Source organism: Musa acuminata, unplaced genomic scaffold (assembly GCF_036884655.1).
Source record: "Musa acuminata AAA Group cultivar baxijiao unplaced genomic scaffold, Cavendish_Baxijiao_AAA HiC_scaffold_1138, whole genome shotgun sequence".
Taxonomy (NCBI): Eukaryota; Viridiplantae; Streptophyta; class Magnoliopsida; order Zingiberales; family Musaceae; genus Musa; species Musa acuminata.
In genome coordinates, this window is record NW_027021350.1 from 4214821 (window position 1) to 4227794 (window position 12974).

Sequence of the window (12974 nt, forward strand, 5' to 3'; positions counted from 1 at the left end):
CATAGAACATTAATTAATATGCATTAAACATAATCTTAGGTTATGATAAGCCTGTAACCCTTCTCAAACTAATATAATTATTCCTTATTTCTGCTAAGGTATTATTGTATGAACAATATATCTCATATTTGAATCTTTCTATAAGCATCATCTATAACATTTGATATAATAAAATTCTTGATGATCATCAATTTTTTTTCTAATATTGTTGCCCCTTGAATTTTTTTTAAAACCAAACCAACAACTAAAACATCTATTATTGATCAAGAACATTATAAAATGATCTCTCGTTTATAATGGAGTAAAATAAGATCATCCAAGCTAGCAACTAGCAAGTCTCAAACATTATACTTCCTAAGTAAGAAACTTGTATCGAGATTTTTAATTTCGAATAATATCATCCGGTATGAGCAGTACGTACCAGTCTGACAACATACTAGTACACGAACCGTCCACTACTGGACGGAACGCTCAATATCGTCTCATCCAGATGACATGAGGGTATATCGGATGGTAATTCAAATAATTCATATCAAAAGTTACAGCTTTGATCGTCAGTCAAACGATGTCGGTATCACATGTTCCATGCTGGTTCCCATCAAAAGATATGGTAAAGATCAGTGAACAAAATGCAAAAGAAAACTTCAAATGGTGACCACCAGTGAAACTGGGCTAGAATTCTTTCATTTTGACCATATGTTAAGAACCATGTGGTTTGGATCCTCTGATTCTTTGAAAGACAAGATTTTGCTCCTTATCTGGATGTGGAAAATCTGCCAACTGCGGCTCCCGGCTTAATCCGTGAGGCAGGAATATTCAACAAAAGAGAGAATCCAGGTTGAAGCTCAAATAAACTCCTTCAAAATCACTCCAAGATAGAGAACAATTGATCTTGACCCAAAAAGAAGATACTTCCAATACCCTATACAGATGCATATGAGCATTAAAATAGTAAGGGAAGCCCATGTCATTAACAATAAAAAAATTAAATCAGGTGGACATACCAAGAGAGGTCATATACCAGAACGAGGGAATCATAGATTTAGGTATCTCTCCCAACCTTCTGCTTCGAGCTTTGATGCTTTTGTCAAAACAGTGTCCTTCAGATCATCTTGATACTTGATCACTCTTCAAAAAATTTGTGGAAACCAGAAACGCAAGTGATGAGCTTAAATATACAAATCAGATCAAGTTAAAATCATATGTTCATGGTATTTGAAAAAAGACCTGTCCCACAAATCAGCATCACCAGCAGCGAGAATCCTGACTGCTAATAAAGCTGCATTTGCTGCATTTCCAATTGCAACCGTTGCAACTGGAATACCTTTTGGCATCTTTATGGTAAAAAACAAAGGGCAATCAGTTTCAAGCATCCATGATCTTAACCCAACCGCCACAATCGAAGTACTTCCTGAAAAAGAAAAACTGCATCCATGATCCACATTATACCTGTACGATAGATAACAAGGAATCAATTCCATCCAATGATGAAGTTCTTATCGGGACCCCAATAACAGGTAGTGGAGTCAGCGAAGCTACCATTCCTGCAGCACAACAGAGTTTTCCAATTAACTTCAAACATTGACTTACACCAATATGGAGTATTACTTTCTTCTTTTCCAGAAATGTGTGATTCACCTGGTAGATGTGCTGCACCACCAGCACCAGCTATTATGATCTGGATACCTCGTTCTTTTGCAGACGATGCAAAAGAGTACATCCTTTCTGGTGTTCGGTGAGCTGAAACAATTGTTACCTGAAGTGATTTTACAATTAACAAAATCACATGATGTGCATAATAAAATTATCACACCTTCTACAAAGCACCTTGAAATAAAAAATGGCTTTAGCATGGTGATGAAACTTACCTCATGTGGCACACCAAAATTTTTTAATATTTCAGCAGCATCCTTCATTGTAGGAAGGTCCGAATCAGAACCCATGATTATCGCAACACGTGGAGTAACTGCACCCGATAAGCAAATCTTAAACTCAAATATTAGTAACTTCCAAGCATACACTCACTATATACTCAGGAACAGCAGAAGAAAACTTAGTAGTGTATTTTTTTCTCACCAATAACACATGAATTTTGGTAGGCATTGTGCCAACAATTAAATACTCTTGCACAAGAAATAAAATTATGCTGATTAAATACATTGTGGAAACTCACATAGAGAGGCAATCAAATTTTATTTATGCATAGTGAACATCAAGCTATGAATTTCTCGTCTCATGACAAACTATTAAAGTATAAAAATTCAAGAATTGGATTCTAAATCAACTACTTGGGGATTTAATAAATATTTGAATGGCGTATGTACATAATGATGTAACCTGTAACTTTAGGGTGAATAAGGTGAGATGAGGAACAAAGATAGTACAGAAGAGATCTTGTAGCAGATTTTAACCAGAAGTTGTGAATCATCATTGTTGAGACGAAAAGAATTGAAGAGCTTATAATCATTGCAATGGTGTAGATCAGAGTTGCATTCAATCAACAAAACAATATTTAGAACATTTAGAGACACTATGATGACAAATATTAAAAAAGCAATTAGATTCTTATATTTAAACTAAATTTAAGAAGAAACAGGACTTTGCATATTACCACATTCTCAAACATACTAACCTACACCATGGCTTCCTGGTGTTTCTCTTTCCAGCAAGGAATCAAGTCTTTCTTTTACAACGTTCTTTGAAGGGCCTACAATTGTGATATGACCCATCTTCCGGAGCTTCCGCATTTCTAATAGCAGCAATTTTATACACGTGGCAAGAAAAAGAGTAACTGGAAATTAGAAGATTGTATTACTCAGGAAAAGGCACACTGACCTGGTTTATCATACCAATGTATATTGGCCCCAGGTATCTTTAGTGCCTTCCCCATCAGCTGATGAGCCAAATGAAATCCTGCTTCTCCCTAGCAGTAGATGATCTCAAACAAAATAAAATACTAACTAGCTGAAAGGACATCAAAGTTCAAACAAGAGTGTGAAAGAATTAACTATATGCAGATCAAAAGAATGACAAACTCATGAACTAATGTTTACAGAAATCAACTACTTGAGAATTTAATAAATATTGTATAAATACCTTCTCAAGGTAATTACCTCATCTTCACCTAGTATGTTATACATGATTGCAGCTGGGGTTTTCATTGATGGATCACCAAGAGGAAGACCAAGAATAGCTCGAAGATGCTGTTCATACTGCGAAGTATAGCATGACTCAATCGTATGATGTCCACTATTATGAGGTCTTGGAGCTACTTCATTGAGCAAAACCTATTAAAAAAAAATGGTTTCAGTCAACTGCATCGCTATTTAGAACCATTACCGAATGTCCAGATAAATGGCACCTAATTAAAGATGAGATGAAAAGGTTAAATTGCACCAACTTGTATACTAGGGTAGGGTGCAAACAAAATATGAACAGAATTACCTGTCCATCTTTTGTTAAAAATAATTCTACTGCAAATACTCCTGCTCCCTCGAGTGATTTGACAGCTTTTTGAGCAATGTCAACAGCAAGTTTCTTTATTTTGTCAGGTACATCAGCAGGAGATTCAACTATGTGACAGATGTTATTCCTAGAAAAAGTAGATTCCACAAGATTTTAAGATTGGCAAAAGAAGAAAAGTATAGAACATAGCGACTGCGGCCCACTACACAGCTCAATTGAACTAGCAACCCAATTTATTCTTCTTACTTGTGAATAGTCTCAACCACAGGAAAGCATGAAACTGAATTATCTCGAGCCCTGGCTACAATCACAGAGAGCTCCTAGATCAAACAAAAAAGAAAATTTTGTTATAAACTAATTACCAAGACCAACTTATTTTAAATTACTCCATATTAAGAACAAAACCCACATATCTCTATAAGAAGAGACATACATGCACATTTAGAATTGTTAGTATCTATGTAACCCCATATATATCAACCTTTGTCTACATGCCCAAATATTCAAGTTTACATGCAAGAATAGATATACAAGTGGATACAAATTCATTAATTCCTGCACCAAGGAAATCAGACAATGTTACTTGTCTCAAGAAACAAATGATAGCACCAGCAAATTCAAATGAATACAGCACAACTGAAAGACCAAGAATCAACTGAAAGTTTCAAATGCAGCATTGCATAATACTAGCCCAAAGGAAATCTTAAAAATTACTGAACATATATCTGCAGTCAGTAACCATAATAAACCTGACTTTAGGAAATAGTAAAGACAAACCTTCACAAATGGTGTCCATCTTTCAACATATAAACCATGATCAAATCCTCCCAATGCTGAAAGAAAGCATGAATTAGTTAATGGAGCATGAAACTTTAAGAAAGAGCAGCAGATCTTTGTATTAAGAATCTACGAAACAAAATGCACACCCACCAACATCGTACACTCATCCGAACTAAAATATGTGCATTTCAACTAAAAGTTTAAAGTTTGGCTGCAATGAATATCATAACACACACACTCACACATGCTCTCTCTCTCTCTCTCTCTCTCTCTCTCTGTGTATTCATTCTTGGAAACAAATTCCTACAAGAGATCAACAAACAAAAGTTCAATGCTCCATGAACATACTTTAGCCAATTAATTTGGAAGCTAAACAACAGGCACATATCTTTTCCAAAGTTATACTTCTAAAGATTACCATATCATTTTCATATGACAGAACTGCAAACTTTTAAAGGATTGGTATGAAGTATGCCATGCTTTAGATTGAGATAAGCAGCTACCTCTCACATCAAGCATTCTCAAACATAGTATCTTGAAAAAAAAAAAAGGTAAGGTTACTCTTTTACAACCTGGGAGGACCACAGTTAGAGTCACAAAAACAATCTCTTTAAATACTTAAAAGTAAGGTTGCGTACATTGACCCTCCCCAGACCACGCACTAACGGGAGCCTCATGCACTAGGAAAGCCCTTTTTTATGTTGAGTCTCTGGTCTAAGACATCCATAAATGTTAAGTCTCTGATTTTCATTTCAATACTTTTTGTGATATGAAGAAAATTATGATTGTGGCCCTAAATCACATGCAATATGTTTCACTTCTTTTCCTTTCTTCCATTCAAAAAGTATAATAACAGTTCAAAATTTGACTGCACAAGCTTATAACTAGGACTTTTTCTTTAGTATGCTTCAGACATAAAATGCTTGGGAATAATAATACAAGAAAATTTTCTAACGATATCAATACCCAACTCGACTAAGATGCAACTAGGTTCGTAATTCTCAACTAACAAAATACAAGAATGTGTATCCCATAAAACGAAAACAAGTTCTCATAAAATTCTCCTTTGAGTCACACCATTCTAGATCTGTCCTATGCATATATAGAACAAGGATGGTCATGCCGGTGCTTGCAGACTGACATGCAACATGCTAATAGGATAACGGAAATGTAGTTGGATATGTGCACATCTCACATGCATGATAGTCCATTCTATAATGTATGTGTTTGTGTGATGTGGACAGACACCAGTGAGGAACAAATTGGACTTGACATTATAGTTTCAGAGATATATGTCTTGGTAATAGCCAGGCACATTATTGCGTAGTGTTGCATCACATGGTATTGTGGTTGTATCCTGACATGCTACCCATGGTTGGCAGGTACTCCATAAATAGCATATCAATTATTCTACTGTAAAAAAAGAAACTAACACACCAACAAAAATGTTTCAACTTCTGAAAATTTTACCTTACTGAAAATATAAATTGAACCTCTAATAGATTCCATCCACCAACTTCATGTATATAATCAAAAATTCTTTGGAGAATTTCTAAGGGATCTTACCAGCCACAACTGAAGGAAGCTCCTCTTTGGTGTGAGCAACAGCATTCCCACGCCCATCATAAGCCAACCTCTTGCTTTTGATCATTAAAGGATAACCAAATAACTCTCCAGCTTTCTCAGTGTTTGCAAGATTATCTATCTGCATCAAAATAATTTCAATTAATTAACAAAGGTCTAGATAAACTTCAAGATTCTTTTTTTCCAAAAATAAGTAAACAGAACAGTCAACCTCCATAAAATCAGGAAGTGGTATCCCTTGCTGAGAAAAATGGACTTTCTGAAGATATTTGTCCTGCGATGTAAAATAATAATGTCTTGAACTGTTGCAAAGCAACTAAAATTCATAAAACAGCATTTCAAACCCAACTAAGCCAATCCGATGAGCAGCCAAAAAAGGAGTGGGAGTTCTTGACCAAAAAAATGATTTAGAACAGCTAAGATGGATCAAGAAGGGTAAGTGAAATATTGATAATAATTAAGCAACAGGAAATTTTAATAATGTCTCCAACAAATAGCAAGATTACAATAAAAAACATTTAGAAAGAGAATAAAATCTTTTCTTGTATACTTCATGTAAACAGTAAGCAATCTTCCAGCGAGATAGTTTAAGATGGTTTTCCTTTCTTCACAAATTCTAACATTCCCAACACTTGAACAACATTTATACCAAGTAAGCCTCACTAGCTGCTAGAAGAATGTATGTAGCTATAAATACACATAAAACATAGCAGTCACACAGTCCAGGTAATCAAACTAGTCCTGATAATCAAACTCCAAAACAATTTTGAGGACAGCATGAGAACATGCAAGCCCTAAATATAAAGCCAAATCATACATTATCGCATATCCATTAAGTATAGATAGTTATTTAGTCATTAATTTCATGTCTTAAGAACTTTCGCCTGTTGATGATAATTTATAAAATTAAAAGAAGAGTGCCACAAACTTTGAAAAAATTTGGACACTGAACCAGTAAATTTCATCTAAAATATAGAAGGTACAAAAGCAAAATTATAATTTCAATAAGATACTCTTTTGACCAGAAATAAAGAAAACCTTCGATGTTTCTAACTGAATTAAGCATGATAAAGATTTTTGCATGTTCTGTGATGCATTCTATCCAATCTTATCCTGTTTCCTATTGTTTATCATTCAGAGAAAAAGAAAATTTCCATATAACAGTAATAACAAAGCATGTTCCCTAGGGCATTTTGACATGGAACTTTTAAACCCTATATTACTGTGATAATGGAGATCAAGCTTGGCCATATCTTACCAACTATACAATGTCTAAGAGAAACATTGATTCACTAGCATGTCTGGAATTCTAGGAGACAAAAAATTCATTTTGTGCTTCACAGTTTCAGTGAGTGAATAGCAGTCAAAAATTAAGATGTTGTTCTGACACATCTGACCATACTTATGGCATACTTAAGAATGTTCTTTTTGGTGAAAAATATCCACAAAAATGTTTACCCTGCTAATTGTCCTGGAACAGCATTACTCTCTCTGCTGTTTCTCTCAGCACATATAACAAGATATATCTCTCCATCTAGAAAGAAAGGCAATGAATAAGAAAGTGAGAGTTACTTGTATAATTCTTATGGTAGAGGCTTTAGGTTGGCAGTCTATCCCTTGTAGCTCAAGTTTCTCAAGAGTGACTGCATCGACATGTTCAATTTCCACTGTCAACACACCGCACCTAATTGCCAATCAAAAAGACTGCTTAATGATGCTCGTCAACCAATAAACAAGTCAAATATGGAAGAAACTATGCCGACTTCTAAGTGATACCAAGCCCCCAGTCAATAATACAGGACAGCCAACCTTTTTGCAAATTCACGAACTGCATCACCATCATCGAAACTCCCAACTACATGCTGATATGCTAAGCCACTTGCTGGGCAGGATTCGAGGGGATCCAAGATCACTACTTTGACTGCCATTTGACTTGCCGCTTGGCACAGCATTCGTCCTAGTTGGCCTCCTCCCAGTACGCCAACAACCGTATTCGATACCCCACGTTTGGGCAATCCATCATGTCTGTATCAACCAGAAAATAACAAGCCATTCATCAAAACGCTACATCATAGCCAACACACAAGATCTTATTCATAAAAGAGAGACCTTGGAATTCAAAGCATCACATATTCGTTCGAGACACAACCGTTCGACACAATGCTACTGAAAGATGTTGTTCCTCATCTGCGGCTACAGCTTCTTAAAATAACCAAAAGATCAATTTTTAGTACATACCGCTCCGAAGAAGATCCATCACCATGGTCCTGGCTCGACGCCACGAAACGAGCCGCGCGAGCAGACCGAGAAGGCGAATCCAATGTCATCGGAGACCTCTTATTGGGTCGGAAAGAGAACCCTAGGACTGCTTCTCCCCCACCACAGGACGCAAGGGCCCTTAACGGGGCGGAATGGCCGTAAGATGATGAGGGGCGGCGATCGCGGGACAGGAAGGCGGAACAGGCGGTGGACCCGAGCCGCAGGGTCGTCATGCGGCCGCAAGAAAAAGGATTCCGGCCACGACCCGAAGCAGACGGGCGGGCTGGGCGACGGCCGACGGCGGCTTCGTTGGAGGCGCTGTAAGAGTGAGAGTGGCCGACCAAGTCTTTGGAGAGGAAGAATCTGCGCTGAAGAGACTCCATTGCAATTATACGCACCAAAAGGGCCCCCCAACCCTCCTCTGTGAGACGGAGAAGAGCCGCGTCAGTGGGATATGGATGGGACCCATTGTTCTCACCCACTCATAACCGGCAGATTTGACAGGTAACAAAGACCCCCACCACCCCACACCCCAAAAAAAACGCCCAATATTTTCGGGTTTCGGATTTAGATCCACATACCCATTCTATTTAGATTCAATACCTTCTTATCATCTCTGAGTTAATTTGGGTTAGGAAATGGCTATCGGGTCGGGTTCAAGTTGGATCCATGGCCTGCCTTTGGACGGTGGATGAAGGAAGGAGTCATAGATCCAACGATCACCGTTGCAAAGATAGAGTTCTCGTTCTTATATGTGACGGACAGCTCTGGGAGTGACCCAACGTTTCACCCGCCTTTGGAACCCTCGGTTATTTACGAAGCAGCATCACGTCAAAACAAACGCCGGGTGAGAAAGTAGGCAGATTCCACGTGGCATCATCTGCCATCACAAACTCGCGGGAGAGAATTCTCCCCCAAATTTGCACCCTCCACCATGGATGATGGGACCCACTTCCGAAACAGGGGCCCACGCACTTGTCAGCACCCGGGAAAATAACAGCTGTCGCCGCTACCGAGCGATTTGCCGATATGTAACAGTGTAATATATGTTTTTATTGGCGGTATATACATAGATAACGGGTCTCGTAACATTGTAACGGTTTTGGCAACGGAAGATGGTAAGGGAAAAGGCATCTCTTGCATTCGTCGTCTCCTTCTCCGTGTAATATACTGATGAAACGGTCTCACGCAAGGAAGGAAGAGAAGAGGAGGAGAGGCGGTGAGGGATGGAAAGGGGGCCGACGGTGGGAGAGCTGACCTCCGGGGCGAGCGGCCGAATCATCCCGGTGTTGAGGAACATACGGCGGTCCGTGCCGTCGCCGGCATCGCTCGTCCGCGTGCTCTTCTTCCTGCACTCCTTGGCCTTGCGGTTCCTCCGCCGTCGGAGCCCACTCTCATCCAAGACTGCGGCGGCGGCGGCGGGGGGCTCTCCCCGGCAGAGGACGAGGGGAGGGGGCGGCGGGAGGTGGTGGGCGGCCGCGGAGGAGGAGGACGTGCGGCGGCGGAGGGCGCTCGCGGAGGAAGTGGAGATGGTCCCCGAGTCGGCGGAGAGCGAAGAGGGTGGGGCATGCCGGTGGAGGACGTTCGATTTCGTGGGACCGAGGAGGATGGCGCTCTTCTGCCGGTCGTGGCTGCCCGCGTCTGGGGATCTGAGGTAAATTTTTGATCTCATGTTGTGGTCGAGAAATAGATTTCTATTTGATAAGCCACGAGAGGAATCAGGAAAGTCTGCGTCTTTTATACCAAGTTTGTGTTCTTTTGGCTATTCCCTATCCCAGGGTATATATTTCCATCTGTTTATCGTTCCTTTTTCTTCCCCGGAAAGAAAGAAAGTTTTTTTTTTGTGGATTTTGGACTTGGGAGTATACCTAAATCATGTTGATTACAGAGGTGGAATAGATATTTTTGATGTTCTAATTTTTTTTTTTTTTTTAGCTTCTGTTCAGGACAAAGGAGTGATTCCGTGGTCCATTGACTTGAATGCTATAACTTTTAAAGCATTGATTAGCCTTTCATCCTTACAAGCTTTGGTGATGTGAGTTGTAAAACAAGTTTTGCTTTCAGATTTTCTGTATAATTTTATTAGTATTAGTGGAACAACATATATATCTGTAGCATCTTCAGATACACAAGTCAATTCTTTTTCCTATTTTGATTGTGTATGGAAATTGCTCCCTGTAGCTGTTTGTTTCTACTCAAGTAGTTGAATAGTTGGTAGCATATGTCCATTCTCAAGTATATTGGTCTTTTGCATTGCACTGAAGGATACGAGAGAACAACTTAAAGAGTAATCTAAGCTCTGTTTAGAAGTTACTATTTTGTTCAAGTTGTTCGATGTTTGAAGTTTAATTTGTTTGCTGGTTATTTGCTTGGCTACTGTCTCATTGGAGTTACTGTTTTCATAATTTGCAGGGGCATTACGATGATAATACATGGACTGAATGAACATAGGTAAGGAGCGCAAGGTTGACTTCCCTTGCAGTTATATAGATGATACACGCATGCGTGCACATGGCTGTATGTAGAATTTCTAGGCAGCTACTTAGGGATTTCTAAGTAGCTATCATGTTGATGATTGTATTTGACACCATATTACCATCAATTAATGGAACATGCACCTTTTCAAAATATTTATATATTCGATTTCCTGGAATAATTTAAATACATGGATGTCTTCTTTCAGTGGAAGATACGCATACTTTGCTAAGCAGCTAATGGCATGCAACTTTGGAGTATATGCAATGGATTGGATAGGTACATGGTCTTAACCACTCTTTTTCCTTCATTGCGGCTGTTTTATTAAAATCTTGCGGATGCTTGTTGCCCTACTTTTAGTAAATTAATGGGTTACCTGAATGTCTAGAAAAGAGCAAAATGCAGCAAAACTAGGGGTATGACTTGAATCAATACCTTATTTTCATCAATCGTCAATTTAAAGCTGTTGTGTGGCATCAACTCCTTTGAGATCACTGTCATCTGGTGATGTATTACTTTATTTCTATGCCTTATGACTCTCATTTATCTGACCTTTAAGAAATGACTAGAGAAGCATGATAGGTGTTAAGGTTTTTAGCTTTGAATACCAGAACCAACCCATGCTGGTCTCTGGCCACATTGGTATGGGATTGATAGACACCGGTATATCAACACACGGTATGTCAGTACGATATTAGAAGGGAGAGGAGAGGAGTATTCAGCATGGGCCAACAGGCGACGCAAGGGAGGCTAGCACGAGAGAGAGAGAGAGAGAGAGAGAGAGAGAGAGAGAGAGAGAGAGAGATTAACCATAAATTTAAAAAAAGGTTCAGAAAGTTTCTGAACTAGGCTTATTGTCTGGCTTACGCTTGATAATGCGCCAAAATTGGGTGGTAAGCCCTATGCCGGGCCAATTAGTTCATGTCCGGACAGGTAAATGGTGGCCGATCCCTATGGGTCTGAACAAATCAAGAACCATGATGGGTGCACTAAAAGATGATTGTAATGCTCGAAGTCTTGGTACCTATCTAAGCTTTATAAAAAAAAAGCAAATTTAGATTATCGAATGATGATAAATTATTTTGTGACCTACAGGCCATGGTGGCAGTGATGGATTGCATGGATATGTACCTTCATTAGATTACGTTGTGGAGGACACTGTAAGCCAACATTGTTATTACTCTACTTATGCTTGGTTAATTCTGGTTTTGAGTTGATTTCATTGTTCCTGTTCATGTATACAGGGAAAATTTCTAGAGAAAGTCAAATCTGAAAATCCTGGTGTACCTTGTTTCCTTTTTGGTCACTCCACTGGTGGAGCTGTGGTTTTAAAGGTAATGCCTTGTATACAAATCATGTCACTCTTCGTAATCATTATGATCCATCTATTCTGATTTCATCAATAAATTTCTCGCATTACAGGCAGCTTTGTATCCTCATATTGAGGCTATGGTAGAAGGGATCGTACTGACATCTCCGGCAATCCGTGTAAAGCAAGCTCATCCAATAGTTGGGGTAACCTTTTTTCTCTTGTTGCCCATTTTCATATGCTATGCAGTTGATTTGTTCCATTCAGATGTAAAATTTTGAAATTAAGCATACACATTGTAATCGAACCTCTTTTAAATATACACATCTGCTAGTTTCGGAAGATTGTCAAGCTTTACTTCTTTGGTGATGATTATGCCATGTACCATGGAGATGTTCAAGGATCTTATTTGCAAACTTCACCTGTTGCAGGCTGTGGCTCCAATTCTTTCACTTGTGCTGCCGAAGTTCCAATTCAAGGGAGCTAACAAAAGGCGCATTCCTGTATCGAGGGACCCAGCTGCGATGTTGGCTAAATACTCAGACCCGTTAGTTTACACTGGGCCGATAAGAGTTCGAACAGGCCATGAGATCCTGCGGCTTTCTTCTTACCTGCTGCAGAACATGAAGTCCGTCAGTGTGCCTTTCTTTGTCCTGCATGGGACTGCCGACAGGATCACCGATCCACTTGCCTCGCAGGATTTGTACAATGTGGCTGCCTCGAGGCACAAGGATTTAAAACTCTATGAGGGCTTTTTGCATGACCTTCTATTTGAGCCCGAGCGCGACAAAGTTGGTGCAGACATAATTGATTGGATGCTGAGGAGGTTGCAGCAGCAAAGCTTATGAATGTGCATGTTCTTAGGAGACAGCCAGTCGAGCACAGGATTTGCTGGGCTAAGGAATGCCTGGGTTGTAGTTGATTGAATCTAATCCTGCATGTTTGATTTGTGTTTTCTCCTGAAGGCAAGGGACTGATGTTTGTCATAGTCATCCAGTGTTGTATATGATTTAAATTTTAAATAAATGTCCTTGTATATTTCAAATGCCGGTGTGACTTCCATTATTGTGACAGTTGATCTTGTAGCTTCTTACTGTGCCAA

The 12974-nt window shown here is 39.2% G+C and overlaps 2 protein-coding genes across 3 annotated transcripts; one reads left to right on the plus strand and one right to left on the minus strand.

The window, feature by feature from the left end:
- Positions 1 to 504: 504 nt before the first annotated feature.
- LOC135671172 (phosphoribosylaminoimidazole carboxylase, chloroplastic-like) lies at positions 505 to 8492 on the minus strand. Of its 2 annotated transcripts, none has more exons than XM_065179129.1 (17): positions 8068 to 8492; positions 7639 to 7854; positions 7402 to 7513; positions 6041 to 6103; positions 5812 to 5950; positions 4243 to 4298; positions 3712 to 3785; positions 3445 to 3592; positions 3114 to 3287; positions 2836 to 2923; positions 2633 to 2749; positions 1869 to 1966; positions 1639 to 1756; positions 1450 to 1544; positions 1228 to 1334; positions 1022 to 1128; positions 505 to 922 (listed from the first exon to the last, which is right to left on the minus strand). In XM_065179129.1, the coding sequence occupies exons 1-16, from the start codon at positions 8469 to 8471 to the stop codon at positions 1035 to 1037; spliced, it is 2103 nt and encodes a 700-aa protein (XP_065035201.1). In that variant the 5' UTR covers positions 8472 to 8492; the 3' UTR covers positions 505 to 922; positions 1022 to 1034. The 2 variants fall into 2 exon arrangements, with proteins under 2 accessions (XP_065035201.1, XP_065035200.1); XM_065179128.1 differs by having other exon boundaries at positions 1005 to 1128.
- A 753-nt stretch (positions 8493 to 9245) lies between these two features.
- LOC103973032 (uncharacterized) lies at positions 9246 to 12917 on the plus strand. The gene is made up of 7 exons (XM_009387490.3): positions 9246 to 9742; positions 10501 to 10539; positions 10772 to 10842; positions 11659 to 11723; positions 11808 to 11897; positions 11986 to 12078; positions 12304 to 12917. Exons 1-7 carry the CDS (start codon positions 9315 to 9317, stop codon positions 12718 to 12720), a joined length of 1203 nt encoding a protein of 400 aa, XP_009385765.2. The 5' UTR covers positions 9246 to 9314; the 3' UTR covers positions 12721 to 12917.
- The last annotated feature ends 57 nt before the right edge of the window (positions 12918 to 12974 follow it).

Coding starts and splice junctions, on each gene's coding strand:
- LOC135671172 (XM_065179129.1), bottom strand. CDS start 8,471: ATGGAGTCTCTTCAGCGCAGATTCTTCCTCTCCAAAGACTTGGTCGGC. Junction 3,786..4,242: donor GATGGACACCATTTGTGAAG/GTTTGTCTTTAC, acceptor TGTTTGATCTAG/GAGCTCTCTGTGATTGTAGC. Junction 1,757..1,868: donor ATTTTGGTGTGCCACATGAG/GTAAGTTTCATC, acceptor AAATCACTTCAG/GTAACAATTGTTTCAGCTCA.
- LOC103973032 (XM_009387490.3), top strand. CDS start 9,315: ATGGAAAGGGGGCCGACGGTGGGAGAGCTGACCTCCGGGGCGAGCGGC. Junction 9,743..10,500: donor CCCGCGTCTGGGGATCTGAG/GTAAATTTTTGA, acceptor CATAATTTGCAG/GGGCATTACGATGATAATAC. Junction 11,898..11,985: donor GTGGAGCTGTGGTTTTAAAG/GTAATGCCTTGT, acceptor CTCGCATTACAG/GCAGCTTTGTATCCTCATAT.